Source organism: Geotrypetes seraphini, chromosome 4 (genome assembly GCF_902459505.1).
Source record: "Geotrypetes seraphini chromosome 4, aGeoSer1.1, whole genome shotgun sequence".
In the NCBI taxonomy this organism is placed as follows: Eukaryota; Metazoa; Chordata; class Amphibia; order Gymnophiona; family Dermophiidae; genus Geotrypetes; species Geotrypetes seraphini.
In genome coordinates, this window is record NC_047087.1 from 7,130,570 (window position 1) to 7,156,482 (window position 25,913).

The 25,913-nt window shown below is 45.1% G+C and overlaps 1 protein-coding gene across 3 annotated transcripts in view; it reads left to right on the top strand.

Annotated features, from left to right (window-relative positions):
• Positions 1-25,913, top strand: part of VPS9D1 (VPS9 domain containing 1) — a 77,651-nt gene that overhangs the window by 22,737 nt on the left and 29,001 nt on the right. For all 3 annotated transcript variants that reach the window (XM_033943422.1, XM_033943423.1, XM_033943421.1), the window contains 2 exons: positions 18,017-18,069; positions 24,343-24,430. In XM_033943422.1, the coding sequence (XP_033799313.1) occupies positions 18,017-18,069; positions 24,343-24,430 (141 nt within the window). The remainder of the gene's footprint in view (positions 1-18,016; positions 18,070-24,342; positions 24,431-25,913) is intronic.

A 25,913-nucleotide genomic window follows, 5' to 3' on the forward strand; every position in this document is an offset into this window, starting at 1 on the left:
TATGTCAGGTGTAACTCTGGGAAAGACCGAACAGGAAAAGGACCTGGGTGTACTGATAGATAGGACCCTGAAACCGTTAGCGCAATGTGCGGCAGCGGTGAAGAATATGGCGATACTCGAGAGGGTCCAGAGAAGAGCAACAAAGATGATAAAGGGCATGGAAAACCTTTCATATACTGAAAGGCTAGAGAAACTGGGGCTCCTTACCCTGGAAAAGCGGAGACTTAGAGGGGACATGATAGAGACATAAAATCATGAAAGGCATAGAGAAGGTGGAGAGGGTCAGATTCTTCAGACTAGCGGGGACATCAAAAACAAGAGGGCATTCAGAAAAACTGAAAGGAGACAGATTCAAGACGAATGCTAGGAAGTTCTTCTTCACTCAGAGGGTGGTGGACACGTTTTACCCTCTCCCCTCTCTCTCCTTTCTTCTTTTAACATGTAACTTTCCCCTCCCATTTCCCTTTTTCCCTCACTCTCACGTCTGTCCTGTTTATGTCCTTGGTGTGCACTTTTATTATTTTTTTTAATTATTTATCTTTTTTGAGGATCACGTGATGCACTGAGCTGAGGCAGACACGCGCTGCCTGAGCTCCCGGGCCCCGAGTCCCGAATCGCAAAGTTCTTTGCCGCCAGAGGAGCACCGGAGGTTCGCAATTCGCAGCGTTGAGAGCACCCGCTGCAAGGACAGATTTCTGTCCTCCCCCGCGCCGCCAATGTCCACCCGCCTGCATAAAAAAGATTGTGATCGCTCGCAGATTGGTGGAGACAAAATGGCGTCGGGCTCCCCGACTCAGGCTATCCAACTAATAGCGCCGGAGGTGCTGACTGCACTCTCCCAGGCAGTCACAGCGGCCATGCAGCCCAGCATTGACAAACTGTCAGAACAACTGTTAAAATTGGAGAATTTGCTCACAGATACAATCGGACGAACAACTGCACTGGAGAACAGAGTTTCAGGCATAGATGACCTACAGAACACCCAAGCCACTGCACTAAAGGAACTACAGGCCCCGACACAAAAGCAAGCGGAGAGGTTGGAGGACCTGGAAAATCGTTCACGCAGGTCCAACTTACGCTTTCTGGGTATCCCAGAAACGGTGGCGGGTCCGAAGCTGCTTCAAGCCCTAGAGGTATGGCTGACAAATACATTTGCATTGCCCGAGGGCTTGGGACCTATCCGCCTCGAATGGGCGCTCCACTTGGGCAGGGAACAGGCCCGGGAGGCGAGGCCTAGAATGGTCATAGCCAAACTCTTAAATTATAATCATAAAGTTGAAATTCTGCGCAAATACAAACAAATTCGGGAGACCTTAACATTTGATGAGTCGGAGATCTGCATCTTCCAGGATTACTCAGCGGCCCTGACCGAGCGCAGGAAGCAGTTATACCCGATTTGTTCCTCCTTGGCGGAAAAAAAAATACGCTTCCTTTTTTTATATCCAGCAATTCTACGTATCCACCATCAAGGACAATGGCATGTTTTTTATGCAGCTGCGGAGGCAGCCCTTTATGTGACCACCCAGGTGCTTCCTCAGTCGGACCTTACTTGACTGGGAGAGGGGTATAAGTCTGCTCTTGCATCTTTCTGACTGCGGACTTTGAACTCTGAGGTGCTCGAACCTTCTAGACCCCCCTGGGTTGGGGGATATGTGACTTTCACCAACATGCTTCAGATTTGGTTCTATGGTTTGAGTTGGTATAAATTTACCTGTTTAATAGGTACTGTTTATATGATAGCATACAGTGGATGGATTACCTCCACAGTACTTTCTTTATTATAGGCATAAAATCTGGAATTAGAAACATTTTTTTATTTAGGGTGACTCGGGGCCTGGAGTGGCATTATTTTGTGATCTTTCACACCTTTGGGACTGCCTCGGGGCGGACCTTTAGTTGTGACCACAAACCATGCAAAAGGGGGGAAGGCTGGGACGGGAGGGTGGGGAGGGTTGGGATTGGATGGGGCGGAGTTCCTTGCTAGTGTGGATGTATGTGAGTACATTTGGGATACTAGAGAGTGCGGGTCTGGAAGTTGAAACGCGATTCCTGCAAGCTAATCTGAATATTGCACTGCGGGCACTCGGGCAGGCCCTGAGTGCCATCAGTCTGTCCTGGGTGGGGCTGGGCACCTGGGGCGGTCTATTGTTATGCACTGTACATTCTCTACATTTAATCTCCCTGCCTCTGCCCTATAGCTAATACCCTGAAAATAGTATCATGGAATGTATCGGGCATTTCCTCCCCCATAAAAAGAATGAAAATTTTAACACAGTTAAAGCGTCACAAAGTTGATATCGCATGTCTGCAGGAAACCCGCCTGATAGATATGGAACACCAGAAAATGAAGAGGTCATGGGTGGCTGCGGTTTATGCAGCATCTTCTACACAAAAATGAGCGGGGGTAGCGATTTTAATTCATAAGACCTTACCGCACACTACACGAGTGGTAGACGCTGACCCTCAGGGCAGATATATTCTGATACAGGTGACAATAGGTACATATTCCTTCTATCTAATGAATGTATATGCACCTAATACCTACAATCATGCTTTCTTTGAAGGTATCACAAATTTACTATTAGAGCGGGTCACGGATCCGGTCTTTTTGGCAGGAGACTTTAATCAAGTCATGGACCCGAGTTGTGACCGCTCTATGCCAGGACACAATTCTAGTCAGTCCCAAAATAGAGGCCTGCCCTATCTTTGTGCAACACTAGATTTAGTTGACCCCTGGAGACTATTACATACCACAGAACGAGATTATACGCATCGCTCCAGAGCGCACAATACTCAATCTAGAATAGATTCTTACTACGAGTAGAGCGTTCCTGAACGTAGATGCTGCAGTCATTGGACCGGCGGTAATTTCTGATCATGCGATGATTTGGATTGATGTGAATGTAGGATTGGGCATACGGGGCCCTGTGCGCTGGCGCTTTCCAAGTTACTTATTTTCTGATGACCACTTCAAAACATATTTAACATCAAAGTGGGAAGAATTCCTGGATTTTAATGGTCAGCATTGTAACAACCCGAAGCTATTTTGGAGCACCGCAAAAGTAGTGCTCAGAGGTGATTGTATAGCTTATGTCAGTGATTCCCAACCCTGTCCTGGAGGAACACCAGGCCAATCGGGTTTTCAGGCTAGCCCTAATGAATATGCATGAGAGAGATTTGCATATGATGGAAGTGATAGGCATGCAAATTTGCTTCATGCATATTCATTAGGGCTAGCCTGAAAACCCAATTGGCCTGGTGGTCCTCCAGGACAGGGTTGGGAACCACTGGCTTATGTTATAGTTAGCAACTGCCGTTTGTCACGGGGCATTATCAGGTTGGAGAGGGAATTAGCAACCGCCAAACGCCACTATACACAACATCCGACCCGAACCTCCAGGGAGCACTTGATTTTGGTGGAGACGACCCTTAATTCTTATATACACGAGCGTACGGTCAAAATGCTATTATATCAAAAATACCGCTATCATCGTTATGGCAACCGAGCGGGGAAGTTATTAGCCCGGTTGACGACACAGGCCAGGGGTCAATGTTATGTCATGGGCCTAAGGGATGATTTGGGCCATCAGCAGCATTCCACGGCACATATTGCACAGATTTTCACGTCGCATTTTCGGAAGATATATGGGCATCAGGACTCGGGGGCTGAACCCCTTATTAGGGACTACCTAACAGATTCTGGTTTATTGCCACTCGCTGAACCAGATGTAGCGTTTCTCAATGCACCCATTACCACTAAAGAATTACAAAAAGCTATCCAGCAACAGAGAAATTTTTCTGCTCCAGGGCCGGATGGCTTTACGGCAGAATTTTATAAGCTTTTATCGTTGCAGCTTGGTCCCTTCCTTCGGGATTATTATTCTCAAGTAATACAAGATGAACACTTTCCCACTGAGGCGAATGAGGCTTTAATTACTCTGATATTGAAACCTGGTAAAGACAGCACTGCCCCCGAGTCCTATCGTCCAATCTCCCTCTTGAATGTAGATATTAAAATTCTTTCAAAAATATTGGCTGATAGACTGGCAACTTTACTCCCGAATATTATCGCTTCGACACAGGTGGATTTTGTAAAGGGAAGGCAGGCGGTACATAATGTCCGCAAGGCATTATTATCGTTGGCGCATACTCAATATCATAATACCCTGATGCTGCTGCTTAGTTTAGACGCAGCGCAAGCATTTGACCAAGTCGATTGGACGTATCTCTTTGAGGTGCTGACCTTCATGGGAATCTCGGGTTGGTTTGCCACAGCGTTACGCACGCTCTACACGACACCGAGGGCGAGACTCCTGGTTAACGACATTATTACGGATCCCATTTTAATTGAACGAGGTACTAGACAGGGATGTCCCTTGTCCCCCATTTTATTCTTGTTATACTTGGAACCCTTTCTGCGTACGGTGTCCCTAGACCCTGACATTGTAGGAGTGAACTTTGGGGACCATTCACTAAAAGTGTTAGCGTTTGCTGATTATTTATTATTCATGCTCACCAATCCTGCTCACTCCATTGACCATCTACTGCAGGCACTTACTGAATTTAAATTTTATTCAGGTTTCACTCTGAACTATCAGAAATCTGTTGCTTTAGCTAGCCCGCTGACACTACAACTGACCTGGAGAGGTCATTTTCCTTTTACTTGGGCGACAACCTCGATTCGGTACCTGGGTGTCTGGATTCCTAGAGACCTTAAGACTTTATATGTTAGTAATATCTCCCCACTGTTACATGACACTCTGCAAAACTTACAAAACTGGACCACCTTCCCCCTTTCGGTAGCGGGACGGGTGGCCCTTTTTAATATGGTGCTCTTTCCCAAATGGTTGTATCGTTTTCAGGTCCTACCACTATTATTATCTTATACTCACAATGCACGTCTTATTAAGGGTCTCCAGTGTTTTCTATGGGGGGGCAAGCGACCTCGAATGCAATTTCCTAGGATGTGTTTGCCAAGGGATAGGGGGGATATGGATTGTTAAATGTACGTTGGTACGCTTTGGCATGTCAGATGAGACATATCAATGATTGGTTTAGGGGGACGTCTGATTTTTCTGCCATGCCACTGGAAATGTCTCTGTTGGCTCCGTACCATGTAAGTTATTACTTGCATGTGGCAGATCCGCATATATGTCCTCTGGTGTCCCGCTATCCGATATTTGCGCCGGCACGGCGCACATGGAAGTGGGTGTGTAGAACTGCCAAGCTGTCTTCTGGGGTCTCCTTATATTTACCCATTCAGGGCAATGGGGCCTTTCAGCCTGGATTACAAAACACCTCCTTTCAGAGATGGAAGGTGCACGGACTTCAATATCTTTTTCACCTGTTTTTAGAGGAGGGCAGGATAGCATCCTTTGCAGAATTACGCCAGTCTTTTGATTTACAGCCTAATGACTTGTTTGCTTATTACCAGATTCGCCATTATGTGCAAGCTCTACCGGTGGCCCACCTCACTGAGGATAATAGAGAGGCACTCTCGGAACTTTTTAGCCTTTCTGCGCAACAGAGCATTCCTCTTCGCTTTCATATTGTGGGGGTCCGGGACTGCCATCCTGGCCCTAACTTGAACATCTTGGCGACAACGTGAGCAGAAGACCTTCAGTGTGCACTTACGACTCATCAGCTACAACGGGTCTTGAAACATATTCAAAAGGTATCTCCTAATATCACCCACTGGGAAATGCAATTGAAAATTATTATGAGACTCTATATCCCGCCAGAGCGAGCAGCCCGAATGGGGATTACCCCGTCTCACTTGTGCCCAAAATGTGATCACGCTCATGCTTCCTTGGGGCACATGCTTTGGGCTTGCCCAAAAATTTTCCAGTTTTGGAGTCACCTGGGACATTATGTTACGCTGCTTTGGGGGAGGCGTTGGCTTCCGCAACCGAGAGCATTATTTGGATTTTACAATATTGCCACACCTAAACCCAAGGGAATGTCTGCATTTATAACCAGAGTACTCTTGATGGGGAAAAAAATCCATTCTTACCAACTGGCTGTCTACTACTCCCCCGTCTTATGCTCAATGGAGATCCCTGATGATAATCCACGCAACGCTAGAGCGGAGACTGGTGGGAGACCTAGATCGTGGTCCAGGTCGTAGATTTTGCCAGACCTGGGAATGTTTCTGGCAGGATCTCACTCCACATGCCCATAGTAGACTCTTAAATATTTAGGAAGATTTTGGACTCTCAGTTTTTGTTATGGCATTGGACTCCGGGGGTGGGGAGGGATGGGAGGGGAGGGGGGGGTAGTTGCATTGTTCTTTCTTGGAATAAGTTACTGATTGTATTGTTTGTTTTCAGTTGGAACAATAAAAATCATTTGAACATAATTATTTATCTTTTTAAAATTTTTATTGTAAACCGGCCAGATACTTGCTGATGGTCGGTATATTAAAACTCAATAAACTTGAAACTTGAATACGCTTCCAGGAGAGATGATAGGACAGAGTGCAATATTGGGTTTCAAAAAGGGATTGGATGACTTCCTGAAGGAGAAAGGGATTACAGGGTATAGATAGAGGGTTACTATACAGGGTACTTAAGGATTAGGGTATAAACAATTTAGGTGGTGGAGAACTTACAGTCATGGACCTTGGGGGCCGCCGCGGGAGCAGACTGCTGGGCACGATGGACCCCTGGTCTGACCCGGCAGCGGCAATGCTTATGTTCTTAATGCTAGGCATGATAAAGAAGGGAATTACGAGTAGATCAGAGAAAGTTATAATACCGCTCTTGTAGAGCCATGGTCAGACCGCACCTGGAATACTGCGTCCAGCATTGGTCTCCATACCTAAAGAAGGATATAAAACTGCTAGAGAGGGTGCAGAGACGAGCAACGAAGCTAGTGTAAGGTATGGAGAACCTGAACTACGAGGAATGACTTAGGAGACTGGGGTTGTTCTCCCTTGAGAAGAGGAGACTGTGAGGGGATCTGATACAGACTTTCAAAATACTGAAAGGATTCGACAAAATGGAGCAGGGGAAACAGTTATTTACAATGTCCAGTGTGACACGGACAAGAAGACGTATACTGAAACTGAGGGGAGACAGGTCCAGGACGAATATCAGGAAGTTCTGTTTCAAGCAGCGAGTGGTGGACACATGGAATGCTCTCCCAGAGGAAGTAATTGCAGAATCCACAGTTCTAGGATTTAAGGGTAAACTAGATGCACATCTCCTTAAGAGTGGCATAGAGTGATACGGCTAAGGGTAAATTAGATGCACATCTCCCTTGAGAAGCTTACAGTGATATGGGGACTAAAACTATGCCAGGGTACACCTGGCGGGGCCTCCGCTTGTGCGGATCACTGGACTTGATGGACCCAGGGTCTGATCCGGAGATGGCAATTCTTATATTCTTATGTGAGCCAATGTGGCTTTATCCCAGTATTCTATAGAGAAATCTAGGCACTCCCTGCTCATCACTGGGATACCCAGTTATAGAACTGCCCCCTTATGTTTTTTCATGGTCTCACTATAATATGGTTGGGGTTGTGTCTGTTCTTACTGATATTCAAGTCTGCTTTTCTCGTTCTTGTAGTTTATGGAGGCTAAACTCTTTCCTTACCCTTTTCAGCTATTTCTTTTGTCAACCAAAATGGCCTCCGTTTTCTCTTTTATTTACTTTCCTAAACAAAAAAAAAAAGGTTTGTTGCCTTTGAATGGCTCCTTTCAGTTTTTCCCTCTGCTTTACTACTTTCCCCAGTTGTTCTTATCAAATTAACAACTCCTTCATGCATTCTCTCATTTCAGCAAAGTTAGTGAGTGGGTTTTTGTTGTTGGTTTTTTAAGTCTAGAACCATTACTCTTGAATTAACTCTCTTCATGTATGTTTTAATATTGAATCACACTATACAACCTGTGCTTTGCAGATGATACAATGCTCATCAGCAGCAAAGAAGACATAAAAAGACTGTATCTACTGAGAAAAGTCAAAGCCAAAAGTCATAACATGGGATTAGAACTGAACATAAACAAGATGAAGATCATGAACATAGAAAATGATGAAGATTTTAAGTTTGAAGGCTATAGAATAAAAGTTGTAAAGGATTTCAGTCTCCTGGGCTCTTTTGTAAACAAGCAACTAGCAGGGAGGAAATACTCCGCAGAGTAACACATGTTCGCTCTTCAGTGAAGTCTCTCAACAAAAGTATTCAAAAGCAAGGAAATAACATTCCAAACGAAGATCACATTTGTCCAGGCATTCATTTTCTCAGTGGTCAATTACAGATGTGAAAGCTGGACACTGGAAACAAGACAGAAAGAAGATTGACTCATTTGAGCTTTGGTGTTGGAGAAGGATTTTAGGCGAGCCATGGACCGCCAGCAGAATTAACGAATCGATATCTGGAAGAGATCAAACCGGCTATGTCGCTTGAAGCCCAAATGATGACCTTATGACTCTTATTTTGATGACACCGTCAGAATGGAGAGATCAATGAAGAAGGACATCATGTTTGGGTAGATAGAAGGATCCAGGTGAAGAGGGCGACTTGCAATCAGATGGCTGAAAACAACCATGGGGATGACGCTGGAGGACCTTTCCGGACTAGCACAAAACCAATTTCTTTTTAGATCTGTAATTCAACAAGTTGATAGGACTCGAACACGAGTCGATGGCATCTAATACATTACATTAGAGATTTCTATTCCGCCATTATCTTGCGGTTCAAGGTAGATTACAAAAGAGTTATAGGAGGTGGGTTACAAAAGAAGATCTCTGGTCATTTCCAGAGCAAGTAAAGAGTAGATCAGGTTGATTTGGGGGCTCAGGAAGAAGGTGGGAGGAAGGAAGGTACTCCTTTTTCAGGGATTTCTTGAAGAGTATAGTGTTTATTTCTTTTCTGAATGTTTTGTAGTCTGGGGTTGTTATCAATAGATTGGAGATTTGATTCATTTTGCTGCTTGAGTGGCTAGGAGGCCGTCATATAGTTTTTTCCTTTTGACTTCTTTGATTGGAGGGTGTGAGTTTTTCTATGCCTGGTTGAGGTAGTTTGGATGAGGCGGTTGTTCAGGTAGGTTTATAGTTTTGAATAGTATACAGTAGAATTTAAATAATAATCTTTCTGGAAGTGGAAGCCAGTGTGAGTTGAAGTATGCTTCTGTAATGTGGTCATGTTTCCTCAATGAGTAGACAAGTCTTAGGGCTGTGTTTTGAATTGTTTTTAATTGTTTTGTCATTATTGCAGGGCAGGGGAGGTAGAGGATGTTGCAATAGTCTAGTAGACCTAGGATTAGGAATTGTACTATGAGCTGGAATTGTGTTCTTTCAAAGAATTTTCGGACTTGTCTTAGGTTTCTCATAACTGCAAATGATTTCTGTATTGTTTTATTTATTTGTGGTTGCATGGTGCAGCATCTGTCTATCGCTATTCCTAGTAGTTTTAGGGTGGTTTGAAAGGGGTAGTTGATTGAGTTTATTTCTATATTTTGTTTGGAACTTTTTTATTTTCGAGGAGGATGAATTTTGTCTTGTAATCACTGGATGGCAGATGATCACCCACTATAACATCAGAAGCACTCTCCCCATTCGTAAGCACTAGGTCCAGTATGGCTCCATCCCATGTGATCTGCATGCCTACAGATTATTGCACTGTGAACATCTTTAAGGCCACACAAGTGCCTATCTCCCTTTCCAAGTAGGTTCCCTGCTTGACTATTGCAGTTCTCTATATGTAGGTCTGTCATCAAAAATTTGTAATAGTTACGTTTACAGAACATTGCTGCAAAACTGATTTTTAGTCAACTCCATTGGTTGCCTGTTCAAGCCTGAGTTGAATTGAAAATGGCCTCTCTGGTATTTAAAATTCTGCAAGATTTCTGCCCTTTTCTCATATTCAACTTTTAACTTTTCCAGACATCGTCATGTTTTCATTCCTCACTGAATTTAGGTTTCCCAACTGTTAGAAATATTTAGTTTAAAAGTCTTCTTGACAGTTCTTTTGTGTATCAATCTAGTAAAATTTGGAATAGTATTCCCATTTAAATGTGAACGTTATCAGAATATTACTTTTTGTAAAGCTTGAAAATTGTATTTATTTAATAAGTACTTCAATCTGTGATAGGAGGTTTGTTCTCTTTTTTTTTAATCTTCCTGTACTTAGATTTATGATTCCTTGTTAATACAAGAGGGGGTATTTATATACCACTTATAACCTAAGTGGTTTACATTTATTCATTCAATTTTCTATTCCGTTCTCTCCAGGGAGCTCATAACGGTTTTACATTCATTTATTCAGATACTCAAGCATTCTTCTTTGTCTGTCCTGGTGGGCTCACATTCTGTCTAATGTACCTGGAGCAGTGGGGGATTAAGTGACTTGCCCAGGGTCACAAGGAGCAGCGTGGGATTTGAACCCACAACCTCAGGGTGCTTGCACCATACACTCCCCTTATAATTGCCAAGGAATGGAGCTAGTCTCAACCGTGCACAAGCTCCCACTATAAAAGGTGTAATTGTGTCAGTGTATAACATGTGCACCCAGACTGCATGCCAAGGAACCCTTCCATGTAGGCACTCATTTTCCATTTACCTACCTTTTATGCACACATGCAATTTTGTAAACCTCCTTTGCCATGTGAAAACCAAGGGCTCCTTTTATTAAGGTGTGCTAGCATTTTTAGCACGCGCTAACCCTGCGCTACGTGACTAGAACTAACGCCAGCTCAATGCTGGCATTAGCGTCTAGCGCGTGCGGCATTGTAATGCATGCTATTCCATGCGTTAAAGCCCTAACACAGCTTAGTAAAAGGAGCCCCAAGAGTTTACAACTGGGCAAACTTGAGAAGATGAGTCCGGAATGCCGTTTTGATGGGTAGTATACCTGATTCAACCACACATTTACAACTTATTAAAATAGACACTCTGCCCAAACTGCTACTGGAAACCCCACTGTGCAGCTGTCTGAGCCTCCATCCCTTTCCATGTGGAAAGTGCCTTATAAGATCATCCCTAGGCACCTATAGCATCTCCACGGTATAAATCTTGAAAAAGGTTTTCGCACTCTTCCTTAGCTTGTCTACATTTGGGAAGAAGAGCTCTTTAGAAACCTAGTTTTGTCTACTTTTGTTACAAAGATTCCCAAGTGTATCCTCTATAATAAAACCCTTACCCGCGCATGCGCTGTTGAAATGGCGTGATCCCTGCCGCCGTGATTTCTGCTTCAGTGCTGTGTTCCATTTGCGGCTTGCGGCAGTGAGAGCAAAGGCAGGAGGTGTCCTTCGAGGTGCTGCGAGGCGTCCGGCTGCTACTGCTGCATAGGGAAGTGGAGGGGGAGAGGGAAAAGGGGCTGCTTTGGGGGGAGGGTGTGTGCTGAGGGGCAGGCAGAAATCATGGTTTGCTCAGGGGGCCAGAGAGAGAGAGACAGACAGAAAGAAAGACAGATTGACAAAGGGCCAGGGAGAGAGACAGACAGAAAGAATGACAAACAGACAAACAGCGGCCAAGGAGCGAGAAAGAAAGACAGACAGATAGGGGCCAGGGAGAGACACAAACAGACAGGGGGCCAGAGAGACAAACAGACAGACAGCGGCCTAGGAGCGAGCAAGAAAGAAAGACAGATAGATAGAGGGCCAGGGAGAGACACAGATGGAAAGAATTTCAGACAGACAGGGGGCCAGAGAGACAAACAGACAGACAGACAGCGGCCAAGAAGCGAGAAAGAAAGAAAGAAAGAAAGACAGATAGAGGGCCAGGGAGAGACACAGACAGAAAAAATTACAGACAGACAGGATAAAGATTATTACAGGTTCTAAAAAGTTTGATCATGTCACACCTCTATTACAAAATGCTCATTGGCTGCCTATATCTTACAGGATTAATTATAAAATAGCTCTCCTAGTTTTTAACACATTAAAAACCAATACTCCTGCTTTTATAGATAGGCTCCTGATTCCTTACAGTTCGTCCAGAGTTCTCAGATCAGCCTCTCAATCTACCCTAAATGTTCCTTCATTGAAAATTATCGGAACCCGCCGTGCTTCAATTTTCTCTGTTACTGCCCCAATGTTATGGAATTCTCTCCCTTTGTATTTAAGATTAGAACAAGATTTGCAAACTTTTAAAAAGAACTTAAAGTGTCTTCTTTTTAAAGAAGCATTTAACTGACAGTTCTCTTTTTTAATAACATCAGTTAATCCCTGCGCAATAATATCAGTTAACTTCTTTTCCCTTAAATATAAACCTTTATACTTTTCCAATGACATTTTTGGCCTTTTTATTTTCCTTATCTCCCTAATGTGTTTTCCTTTTATGTACTCTTTAAACAAAAATTGTATTTCTTCCCCATTTTCCCACTGTTTCTAGTTTTCTTCTTGTCCTAAGGATGTTACCCTCGTTCGTGTAGTAGAACATTATGTATAAGTTAGTTTTGTTTTTAAATTCTGTTTTTATTTTTGTAAAACGCTTTGAAATTGGAAAAGTGTTTAATCAAACAATTTAATAAACTTGAAACTTGAGGCCAGAGAGACAGATAGAAAGACAGACAGATAGCCAGAGGCTAGGGAGAGAGACAGACAGAAAGAATGACAAACAGACAGACAGCGGCCAAGGAGCGAGAAAAAAAGACAGACAGATAGGGGCCAGGGAGAGACACAAACAGACAGGGGGCCAGAGAGACAAGCAGACAGACAGCGGCCAAGGAGCGAGAAAGAAAGACAGATAGATAGAGGGCCAGGGAGAGGCACAGATGGAAAGAATTACAGACAGACAGGGGGCCAGAGAGACAGATAGAAAGACAGACAGATAGCCAGCGGCCAAGGAGAGAGAGAGACAGAAAGAAAGACAGACAGACAGACACATCTATTCTAGCACCTGTTAATGTAATGGGCTTAAAGACTAGTTCTTTATAATATGTATAAATCTTGGGTTTTCATCTGTTATAAGTTTTGGCTAACCGTGCCAGACATTTCCTTGATTTACTGTTGCATTTAAAAAGTCTGAATTTGATTCAACAAAATATTCTATTATGCATCAATAAATCAGTTCATAAAAAGATTGCCTAACATAATTAGATTGTTTCAAGTTTATTGACTTTTAATATACCGACCATCAACAAGTATCTGGCCGGTTTACAATAAAAATTTTAAAAAAGATAAATACTTAAAAAATAATAAAAGTGCACACCAAGGACATTAACTAGACAGACTTGAAGGTGAGGGAAAGTAGGTAGGATTGGGGAGAGAGTTACATGTTAGAAGAAGAAAGGAGAGAGAGGGAAGAGGGTAAAACATATGGGGCGGGATCGCTTTATTGTTCAATATAAGCAGTTAAACTTCATTTCAAAAGTGCCTTAGCAGTACCCCAGAGCAGTTTGAGTTGGGGGCAGCCTCTTGATTAATCTGTAGAAAATCATTCTGTTTTGAAATAAGATGATCTTTGAATTCGATGACCAGAAATAGCTCAGAAGGCATTTGAAGCTCCATTATAACAGGGACATGGGTATTATTGCCAGAGGCTTCACCAACGGTTTGGGGAGGACTGGACCTGTGGACCTCTGGATGCGTACTTATTCAGCGTACCGGCCTCCCTCTGGTACAGGGTGGTTCGGTCCTCTGCTTCTAGAGGGCAGTTGGCCATTCAGCCCTGAATTCTTTTTGGAACTTTTTCATACCTTACATACTTTTGTGAAATCGGCGGCTTGGCAGGAGACCCAATTTAAAATCCTACATAGGGCATTCATCACCAAAGAATGGGGTGCCCGCATGGGCTTGTGGGGGGAGTCTCTGTGTGCACCAAATGTCGGGGGCCCCTGAGACTCTATTGCATTCCTTTTTAGAATGTCCTGAACTGTCCATCTGGAACTCCTTTGCGCAGCTTCAATTAGTCCTGCAGCGTGACATTGAGTGGGACTACAGAGCATTGCTTCTTGGTGATCAGGTCCTGCTGGAGGAGCAGGGCCTCACGGAGCCTCAGAGGCAATTCATTTACTTGACTTTGCTGACGGTCAAGAGAACAATCTTGTGCTACTGGACTCAGGAGAGCCCTATCCCTTTGACATATTGGATCAACCAGATGATCAAATTGTCCTGCTTTGAACTCTGCTACCATACCCACTCAGCTAATCCTGAGGTGCTGGCCTACCTGGTCTTATGGAAGGTTTTCTTGCAGTTGCCTCTGGTCTCCCGGAATGGGATGGGGGGGGGGGGTAGGGAGGGGCGGGTGTGAATGTGGTGAGTAACTGGAGTGTGAATGCCTGTATGGGTTGTGTTGCATGGTGTGCCTATTTTCCCCTCCTGTTGATGTAGGCTTGATGGGCCGTGGCCCTTATCTGCCGTCTATTTCAATTTTCTATGTTTCTAGGGGGGTAGGGGGCATGCCATGTTGTCAAAAGAAACAACAATTGTAGAGCCGATGTGAGAGATAGGCTGTTTTTGCTTTTTCCTGTAGTTTCCTGATGTATTATGTTTTCTTGGTGATGACTGTTGTTCTCTTCCTCTGATTGCCATTGTTTGCCTATTTTTAGCCTGTGTTCGGCTTGTTTCTCTTGTTGACTCTCTAATAATGATTTTTTTTAAAAAAACAAAAAACCAGGGACATGGTCTGCTATCACTTTTTTCAACTTTAGCAAAACATCCCTGTTCTATTAAGATTTGTGAGGAATAGACTCTTAACTTTCTAAATAAATCTTTTTTCCACTGAATGTAAGCTTCTCCAGACTTCCAAGACTTTCTTAGTTTCTGAATCTTTATCCAGCTCTGTTTTCAACACTGTTAAATTCTGTGAATACAGAGAGTTTAGGATAATTGTAAGCTCCTGCTTCCCTGGAATAATATTTTTGGTATCCCTTCTGACTGGGCTATTCCTGTATTTTTTGTTTTTAACGCTGTAAAGTACTGTAAAGATGACTTCATGAGCCACAAAGCCAAACACAGTGAAAACTCCTATGGGCTCACCACCAACATCAAGGTCGCATCCTCCGTCCTCAACTCAAGATCAACACAACGGTTCAAGATTCCTTAAGTCAGCCTTCAAATTCCAAGCTCCATACATTTGGAATAAACTCCCAACATACTTCCACTTCTGAAAGACACTTAAGACATATCTATTTTCCTTATAAGATAATATGACTCTGGTCTGTATAGATGTCTCTATCGATCTCTTGTGCCTCAGGCATTGTTCTTACTAACGCTATACTGTACAAAGTCTTTTGTAAGTTGGATTGAATCCTTGAAGAAAAATTGCGGGATATAAGACCTGTATCACTAATAAAACCCTAAACGCGCGTGCGCACTCCTACCTGCGTGATCCCTGCCTCCATGATCTGTAACTGTGGCCGGCAGAGAAATGTTAAAGTGTGCGGTGCGCGTGCATTCGGCACGAGTGTGTGGTGCGCGCGCATTCGGCACGAGTGCACGTGTGACAGTTTCCTCTATCCTGCGTCAGTTACTGTGCGCTGGTTGCCCTTCACTGTATAAACGTGATAAAAAGATGGTAGGTGGGAGAAGGGACATGATAAACAGACAGGCAGTGGGGCAGGGACATTGACAGATAGCAGCGGTTCGTGCCAGTGGTCCAGAAGAGACCAGGAAGCCGGGATGGAAGGAGGGTAGGAACAGCAGTTTGGGAGCAGGGAAGAGGTGCTGCTGGACAGGGGGGAGATAAAACAAAGGGAGAAGGGCTGCTGCTGGACAGGGGGAGCAGGGAAGGGGTGCTTCTGGACAGGGGGAGATAAAACAAAGGGAGAAAGGCTGCTGCTGGACAGGGGGAGCAGGGAAGGGGTGGTGGTGGACAGGCAAGGGGTGGTGGTGGACTGCCGAGGAAAAAGAGAGAGAGCAGACAAGGAGAGAGAGAGACAAACAGACAGAAAGTGGCCAAGGAGATAAAGAAAGAAAGACAGACACACACATCTATTCTAGCACCTGTTAATGTAACAGGCTTAAAGACTAGTAGTATAATAACTGCTGAGCCTTACCCCCTAGTCACTGTAACTGGTTTTTCCTTTGGGAAACTCTTCTCTCCCCTATGTTCAAATTGTTTTATTGTTGAGTAAGAGAAGAACACAGAGCAAGTGCAAGCCAAACAGAGGTTCAACCAATACAATTTATACATTGATCTCCCTTCAAAACCCTTCCCCCCACCCCACCTCTGTAAGGCAATCTTATATATTTAAAAAAACCCACTTCTATAGTATCCCTCCCTAAAAGGCTGCGGACCCTGACTCTTGTGGCCCCCAGGTAATATCCACAAACTCTCCCCCAAGCTAAATTAGTATAGCAGTGTCTGATCGGTAGCAACAATCCGCTGTCTACAGAGCATGCTTAACTCTTTCAGGACCAAGGGACATATTTGTCCCATAACTTTAAAATCCTATAAATTTTGATTGGGATAGTCTACAGTTCTAAATTTGATATGTACGGATTCCATATGATACTGCCTTTATGTAAACAAACTGGTTCCGACATTCATTCATTAGCGTCGTTGCTAGATTGACGAGAAGATTCACTTGCCACACTGTCCATAAGCCAGAAGTGTGATTTTTTTAAATAAAAATAATGATATTTCACAAAAAAAATCAATTTTTTGGCATCTGCAAGCCCTTTTTACCATAAAAATGTCGTCAAAACCACAAAAATTGGCCTACGATCCTTATGGTCCTGAAAGGGTTAAGGATTTCTCCATTAGTCTACTGATTACAAACTTGTTTCAGTTACAGCCTCAACACCCTGAGTCTGTGAGTTCAAATTCCACAGTGTTCCTTGTGACCCTGGCAAGTCACTTAGGACTAGATTCACAAAGCAATCCGATCGTGTACCGATCGGTTTGCGACCAGATTTCCCTCCTGCACTATTCACTAACCTCTCCAGCCATCCACTTCAAATCCGTGCATGCAAATTAGGCAGGGACACGATTCACCATGCAAATTTGGGACACCGGTTGGGCTGGCCGATCAAGAATAGAAGCGACTTCTGGGGACCAGTGGCACACGTCTCTGCCGTCTCTCCTGCTCTCTGCCCCGAGCTCCTACTCTCTGTTGCCTTCCCTGCAGTGTGAGCCCGCGGGTTTAAAGTGGGGCTGCGCACGGTGGTGCTTCCCGCTTTAAACCCACAGGCTTACACTGCAGGGAAGGCAGCAGAGAGAAGGGGAGTCTGGGCTTGGCTGGAAGGGGAGAGCAGGAGAGTCGGCACACGTAAAAACCAAAAACAAACCAGTAGATGGTCTGCGCATGCGCTGGGATCTCAAAGTCCCTCCTTGAGGGCCGCAATCCAGTCGGGTTTTCAGGATTTCCCCAATGAATATGCATTGAAAGCAGTGCGTGCATATTCATGGAGGAAATCCTGAAAACCCGACTGGATTGCGGCCCTCGAGGAGGGACTTTGAGACCCCTGCTATAGAGCGATCCGGGCGTTCCTCCGATCGCCCCCATCTGCATATTTTAGTTTGGACAATTCATCGGACCTGCACGGATTGGTTCCGATCGGGCAGGTTCATGAATCTAGCCCTTAATCCCCCATTGCCCCAGGTACATTAAGTAGAGCGTGAGCCCACCGGGAGAGACAGGGAAAAATGCTGGAGTACCTGAATGTAGAAATACTATTTATTATTTTTATAGCTCTGATAGGCATACTCGGTACTGCATAACAACCTATTTAAGAGAGAGACGGTCCCTGCTCAGTAGTTTCTAGTTTCCAAAGTTATTTTTCTGGTTATAAGGACTAACTGAAAATTACCCCCATCTTTCAGGACTGTTTTGTCTGACTATTGGCTAAGCTACCCACCCCCAAAGCATATTTTTAATCCTTTTAGAGACCATTTTTATGTCTTGATTGATTTGTGAGGTTGCTATGACTTTTCTAAAGGCTTTTGATTTAAGGTAATTATCAGTTACTCTGAAGTCTTGTTTGCACCTTCCCACCCTTGGAGTCTGTGAAGCACCAGGATTCGGAGGGACATTGAAAGGAGGTCTCAGTGGGAGGATCGAATGTGAGATCTTTTCGAAGGCTTCCCCTCCCTCTCAGGATTGTGGAGAAACCTTAACTCCCCTTTTTAGCTACAGAGGAAGATGGAGGAACGCAGACTCCGGCTGCAAGAAGAAGCCAACAGGTAGGAAATGAAAGCACTGCTCCACACATGTTCGCATTTCTGTAGCAAATCAAAGATTAATACACACGTACACGGATAACTTTTATTGAATCAATGTAATTAATTTCTTGCCTAACATTTGAGAGCTAAGACTCCAGAAGAGCAAAGAATGGCATCACTAGAAAGTGTAAATGAATCATAAAATCTTTGCAATAATAGTCTGAAGGAGGGGGTTTAAAAAGTTTAAAAATTATTATTTGTAGTTTTCAACATGCCAAGGATTAAGCTGGTCCGCTGGAGGTTTTGTGGCCAATATATGTGAAATTCCAAGCTCAGCTGAAAGCAATGAGATGTTAGAAATTGTCATCTCTGTATAGAGCCATAGTTCAATTACGGAGGACTTAAACAGGTCAGTAAGGAAAGGTGACTTAGGGCTAGATTCACTAAACTCCCCTTACTTTCCGATCCTTGGCTGAGTCTTGCCGGGCGACCGATCCACTAAAGGCTCCCCATGCAAATTATCTGATCGGACACGCCCACAAGCGATCCCACAGATCGCTGAAGACCAATCACAACGCATGCGCAGACCATCATTGTCGGCTGTAAATGTAATCCGTGCATGCGCTTGCTCTCTTGCACAAGCGAGCTCAAAACAAAGGGGGAGGGGTGGCATAGGAGGTCGCAGCTCCCGAAAGGAATCAAATATTAAACAGCACTTTCAGAACACACTTTAAACCCACCCCGACTCTCCTGTTCTCTGCCGCCCTTCCCTGCAGTGCGAGCCTGTGGGTTTAAAGCAGGGCTGCACTGAGGGTTGAAAACATGGGCTCGCAGAGAGGCCGGGCGGCAGAGAGCAGGACAGTTGGCAAGGACGTGAGCAACTAGTCCTCAGCAGTCACTGAAGTTTGGATCAGCCAGCCCAATCGATGTTTCTGCTTCTCTTTAGTGAATCGAGGCCCTTCCTACTTTGCATGCCGTTTTCCCTCATTTGAATGGGCAGTTCGGATTGGGAGGAAGGTTAGTGAATCGGGTCGGGATTGCAAACTGATCGGGACGCGATCGGTGGCTTAGTGAATCTATCCCTTAGTGTCTAGATTTGTGAGTAGCTTTCATGGAAGTGTGGGGGGGGGGAGCAAAGAACTGTATGGGGCTAGAGGAGGGAGGGAGGGAGGGAGGGAGGAAGTGAGTAGCACATGGGGGCAAGCAGTGGCTTTCCCAAGCTTATGGACTTTTCCTGCAGGAACCTGAATAAACCAGTTTTTAAATCCAGTTCCTTTATTTATGTTGAGCTATACATTTAAAATTCTTATATGCTACTTTATAGGCGAAGAGGTAGGCAGAGTAGGCAAAGGGGTTAGCGGCAGCGAGCGCGGCAAGAGTAAGCTCCGCCCACCCGCACCACGTCACCAGCGGCGTCAGCGCCCGGACTCCCCCTTAACAGGGGGGGATCCAACGGCGCGCGGCAAAGGCGCTCACCTTAGCCTTAGCGAGAGGGGCCTTGAGAAGGGCCGAGCAAAGACAGCCAAGGACTCCAGGACACCAAAAAACAGCAGGAAGGTAAGGAACAAGCGAGCACACGTGTAAGGAGAGCACACACAAAAGAAAACACACAATAAGGCACACACAAGACAGGGAAGGATATAGAAGCAACAGGCTCCTGGGACAAGAAAAAGGCCTAAGAGAGGACAACTGACCTACAAGCAAAAGCGGAAACAAAGTAGGCAAGAAAGAGCCAAGCACAGGAGAGAGCACATGCACGCACGCAAAAGAAAAAGGAGAGAGCACCTAGTGGACTGAAAAGAAAGAGTAATGGAAGCAGCAGGAACCTGGAGGAGCTTCCCAGTGTACTGCACAGAGTGTCATATGTACGACTACCTCCCCTCGGGAAGGCAGGCGTATGTATGCAGTCGGTGTCAGGAACTGGAAAGCCTGAAAAAGGAAGTAGGTCGACTACAGTGCAGGGTTCAGGAGCTGGAGGGACTCCACATCTCGGAAGAACTGTTCAAGACAGCTGAAGACCCCACAAGAGAGAGCCACATCGAGGAGCAAGTAAGGGAGCTCGAGAGATTCATCGAGGAGGCCTACAGGAAGGTGGAAGGTCAGCAGCACAAGAGCGGAAGACAGGGACCAGCAGATGGAAGACAGGTAACAACAGACACCACGAATAAAGGACCTCATGGAAGAATCGAGCAAGTAAAGGAGGGGAAGACTTGCCGGTACCCTGAAAGAGAAGTACTGAACCACACCGAGGATACAGACTTGAGACCAGTGAGGAAGCTGAGGAAGGGAAAATCTGCAGTCATAGTGGGAGACTCAATCCTGAGGGAAGTGGATAGTCACGTAGCGGGAGGGAGAGAAGATCGGCTAATGACCTGTCTCCCAGGAGCAAGAACGAAGGACATCACTGACAGAATCGAGAGGATCCTGGAAGGAGCAGAAACTGAAGAGACAGCAATGATAATCCACGTTGGAACAAATGATGTCAACAGGAGAAATTACAGCAGGACTACGCTAACCGAACAGTTCAAGATCCTAGGAAGGAAACTGAAGCTGAGGACACGGAAGATAGCATTCTCAGAGATTCTGCCAGTACCGAGGGCAGACGTGAAGAGGCAGACAGAGCTACAAGCAATAAACGCGTGGTTGAGGAGATGGTGCGAAGAAGAGGGTTTCCACTTTTTGAGGAACTGGACAACTTTTGGGGGGAAGAACAAGCTCTTCAGGAGGGACGGACTGCACCTGAGCACGGCGGGAACGAGACTGCTAGCAAACAACGTCAAGAGAGAAATAGAGCAGGCTTTAAACTAAGAAGAAGGGGAAAGCCGACAGTCGACCTGACGTTGACGGTTCGGACAAGAGTATCCAAAGAAGATACTGAGCGGGAAAAATGCTGGGAACAAGCAAAAGACGAACAGCAGGAGTCTAAGGAACAAGGGAACCTGGCAAACAATAAGAAGGACAAACAGAAAGAGCTAGAGAAACAGGAAAAATTGAGAAATCAGGTTGTGGACGAAAAAGATGCGCCAAAAAAAGAGGAAGAAAGGGACAGAAATCAGGGACTGGCAGCTCAAAGAGGGGATGGCAACAGGAGTAAATCACAAGGAAAACCAGCAGGGAAAAGAAAAGACCAGGACTTAAATTGCATGTACACAAATGTGAGGAGCTTAAGGACCAAAATGGGAGAACTAGAAGTCACAGTCAAAAAAGAGGACCTAGACATCATTGGAATCACAGAAACATGGTGGAATGAGGAAAACAAATGGGACATAGTACTACCAGGTTACAAACTCTATAGAAGAGACAGGACTCACAAGAAGGGTGGAGGAATAGCACTATATATAAAAGACACCATTCACTCGACCAGAGTGGACATGGAAACAAAAGCTGAAGGATTGGAATCATTATGGGTTAAATTACCAGGAAGAAATGGTTCTAATATAAAATTGGGACTGTACTATCGTCTGCCTGGACAAACTGAAGCAAACGACAAAGAAATGGCAGTAGAATTGAGGCGGGAATGCAAAAACGGAAACGTGATGGTAATGGGGGATTTTAACTACCCCGGGATAGACTGGAGTATTGGAAACTCGAACTGTGCGAGGGAAACAGAATTCCTAGAGGCTGTGAGGGACTGCTTTATGGAACAGCTCGTCAAGGAACCAACGAGAGGGAATACCACTCTCAACCTAATCCTCAATGGGCTAGGGGGACCTGCAAAGGAAGTGGAAGTAGTAGGACCACTAGGGAACAGCGATCACAACATGATCCAGTACAAATTAGAAGTAGGAATATCAAAAGGGAAGAGAACCACAGTGACAGCGCTCAACTTTAAGAAAGGGAACTATGATGCTATGAGAGTAATGGTGGAAAAAAACTAAGAAACAGCTCAAGGAAAACAGAGACTGTGGAGCAAGCCTGGTCCCTATTCAAGGGCACGGTGCAAGAAGCACAACATATGTACATCCCCAGAAGGGTGCAAAAAAAACCGAACAAAAGACCCAGTATGGATAACCAATGAAGAAAGCGATAGGAGACAAGAAAAATTTGTTCCGGAAATGGAAAAAGGACCAAACTGGGGAAAAATGGAAGGAACACAGGAAATGCCAAAAAGAATGTCATCGAGTGGTTAGGAGAGCGAAAAGGGAATACGAAGAAAGACTGGCCAGGGAGGCAAAAAATTTCAAATCGTTCTTCAAATACATTAAAGGAAAGCAACCGGCGAGGGAGGAAGTAGGACCGTTGGATGATGGAGGCAGTAAGGGAGTGATAAAGGAGGAAAAAAAGGTAGCTGATAGCTTAAACAAGTTCTTCTCATCAGTCTTCACAATTGAGGACACATCCAGTGTACCAAAACCCGAAGGGATCTTCAATGGAGACCAAGAAGAAAAACTGTCGACAATAGAGGTGAGCCATGAGGATGTCCTGCAACAGATAGATAGATTGAAGAGCGACAAATCACCAGGCCCGGACGGAATCCACCCAAGGGTACTAAAAGAACTAAGAAATGAAATAGCGGAAATACTCCAACGAGTTTGCAACCTATCCTTGAAAACTGGCGAGATCCCGGAGGACTGGAGGATAGCAAATGTTACACCTATCTTTAAAAAGGGATCGAGAGGTGACCTGGGAAACTACAGCCCGGTAAGTTTGACATCGGTTCCGGGCAAGATGGTAGAGGCACTGATAAAGGACAGCATCTGTGAGCACATTGAAAAAAATGGACTAATGAAAGCGAGCCAACATGGCTTCTGCAAAGGAAGATCGTGCCAAACAAACTTACTGCACTTCTTTGAGGGGGTAAACAGCCAGATGGATAAAGGGGAACCCATAGACATCATCTATCTCGACTTCCAAAAAGCCTTTGACAAGGTGCCCCATGAGCGGCTACTTAGGAAGCTGTGGAACCACGGGGTGGAAGGGGACGTACACAGATGGGTTAAACACTGGTTGGCAGGCAGGAAGCAAAGGGTTGGAGTGAAGGGCCACTACTCGGACTGGAGGAGGGTCACGAGCGGAGTTCCTCAGGGGTCGGTACTCGGACCGCTACTGTTCAATATATTTATCAATGACCTAGAAACAGAGACGAAGTGTGAAGTTATAAAATTTGCGGATGACACTAAACTCTGTAGCAGGGTTAGAACTGTGGAAGAATGTGAGGACCTACAAAGGGACCTGAACAAACTGGAGGAGTGGGCAATTAAATGGCAAATGAACTTCAATGTAGGGAAATGCAAGGTCATGCATATAGGGAAAAAGAACCCGATGTTCAGCTACCAAATGGGGGGATTAGTACTAGAGGGAAGTAACCTTGAAAAGGACTTGGGTGTGCTGGTGGACACAACAATGAAGTTAACAGCACAATGTGCAGCAGCTTCAAAGAAAGCAAACAGAATGTTGGGGGTATAATTAAGAAGGGTATTAGAGCCAGAACGAAGGAAGTCATCATGCCGCTGTATCGCGCGATGGTGCACCCGCATCTGGAATACTGTGTCCAATATTGGTCGCCGTACCTAAAGAAGGACATGGAGATACTTGAGAGGGTTCAGAGAAGAGCGACAAAAATGATAAAAGGTATGGAAAACCTTTCATACGCAGACAGGCTAGAAAGGCTGGGGCTCTTTACCCTGGAGAAGCGGAGACTCAGAGGAGACATGATAGAGACTTACAAGATCATGAAGGGCATAAAGAAGGTAGAAAGGGACAGATTCTTCAGCTTATTGGGAACTACAAGAACAAGGGGGCATTCGGAGAAATTGAAAGGGGACAGGTTTAGAACCAATGCTAGGAAATTTTTCTTCACTCAGAGGGTGGAAGACACCTGGAATGCGCTTCTGGAGGATGTGATAGGTCAGAGTACATTAAGGGGATTCAAAGAGGGATTTGACAAGTTCCTGAAGGATACGGGGATTGAGGGATATAGATAGAGATAGAGATAGGATTATGGAAGGGTATAGATAGAAGAATAATGGGGATTGAAAGGTTTTAGACAAAGGATCACTTACAGGTCATGGACCTGATGGGCCGCCATGGGAGCGGACTGCTGGGCGCGATGGACCCCTGATCTGACCCAGCGGAAGCAACTTCTTATGTTCTTATTTGTATTCTGCCTTTATCCAAGGCAGATTACACCAGAATATACACAGTTAAAACATAATACAAAATTGAAGTCAGAACAAAAAGGCAGATTCCAATAAAACATACACAATTTCAAAATAATATAAACAAACCAAAAATGAAATTGCAATGTATTACTTTCCTTATCTCTGGTGTCTCACATTGTGTTTTTTTCCTCAGACGGTTCTCCAATATGACAGCGGTGACACCTGAGGAGCAGGAGAAGAGGGCTCTTTACGCTGCAGTGTTAGAATATGAACAGGATCAGGTAAGTGAGTGTTTGGAAGAAGAGCAAAACGTAAACGCTGGCTGGAAGAGATTCCACCTCCTCCTACATCGGCTATGAAAGACACTTCTCCCGTCGCCTTTCTGTTTCTGTAGACCAGGGGTGCCCACACTTTTTGGGCTTGCGAGCTACTTTTAAAATGACCAAGTCAAAATGATCTACCAACAATAAAATTTTAAAAAAACACAACGCACACTGTACGCATAGAAAATGTTAATTATCATTCCTATTCCAGGGTTTTTCAAAGAGGTCAAAGCAGGTGACTCTATGCACTATCACCTCAGTAACAACCATACAAAAATAGACAAATATACCCCCCTCTCTTTTTACTAAACCACCATAGTAGTTTTTAGAGCGCAGGGAGCTGCGCTGAATGCCTAGCGCTGCTCTCGATGCTCATAGGCTCCCTGTGCTAAAAATCTCTATTGCGGTTTAGTAAAAGGGGACCTTAGTGTAAAATATAGACAGCAGATATAAATTCAGACACATTTTGATCACTAAATTAAAAATAAAATCATTTTTCCTACCTTGTCTGGTGATTTCATGAGTCTCTGGTTGCACTTTCTTCTTCTGACTGTGCATCCAATTTTTCTTCCCTTCTTTTAGCCTGTATGCTTCCTCTCCTCTAGACCTCATTCCCTCCCCCAACTTTTCCTTCCTCTCTCCCTGCCCTTTCTTTCTCTCTGCCTCCCTTTCTTTTTTTTTTATGTTTCTCTTCTTTCCTTCTGTCTCCCTGCCTGCCCTTTTTCTTTCTTTCTCCCTGCCCTCCCCCAAGCCACTGCTATCGGGGACCAGGACCAAAACCGCCACCAATAACAGGCCCAAAAGCCGACGCTGCCCCAGGCTCTCCCTGCTTCGGCCGACCAGCATTCCTCTCCCCTACGTCAATTCTGCCGTCGGGGAGAGGAAGGCTGATTGGCCCAAGATCGCGATCGACCTTTTGGGGGAAACGCTGCCGGGTCCTGCCTTCGCGGAAACAGAAAGTAGGAAGGACCCGGCAGCAAGAAGAGCAAATGTTTCACTAACCTGTCTCCCGCCTTAGCCCGTAGCGAACGCTTGCTTCAGGGCTCTCAACATGTGCGTGCCGGCTTCCCTTCTCCCCCCCCCCCGACATAACTTCCGGTTTCGGAGGGAAGAGAAGGGAAGCCGGCACACACACGTTAGAGCCACGGAGCATAAGTTCACTATGGGCTGAAATCTCCAAGCTGGTTTTTTTTGTTTTTTTTTAATGTTCAGCAGCGGCGGCAGCAGCAGATGACAGCTGGGCGGACCGCCCAGCTAAAAGGCCCTAGAGAGAACACTGGAGAGGAAGGCTGATCGGCCCGGTAGATCAGGACGGCAACACGAGTCTATCACGGAGCCCGGGATGGGCTCCGCGATCGACTCGCGTTGCCTTCCTGAGCTACTGGTCGATCGCGATCGACGTGTTGGGCACCCCTGCTGTAGACCAAGTAAAGATTTACCA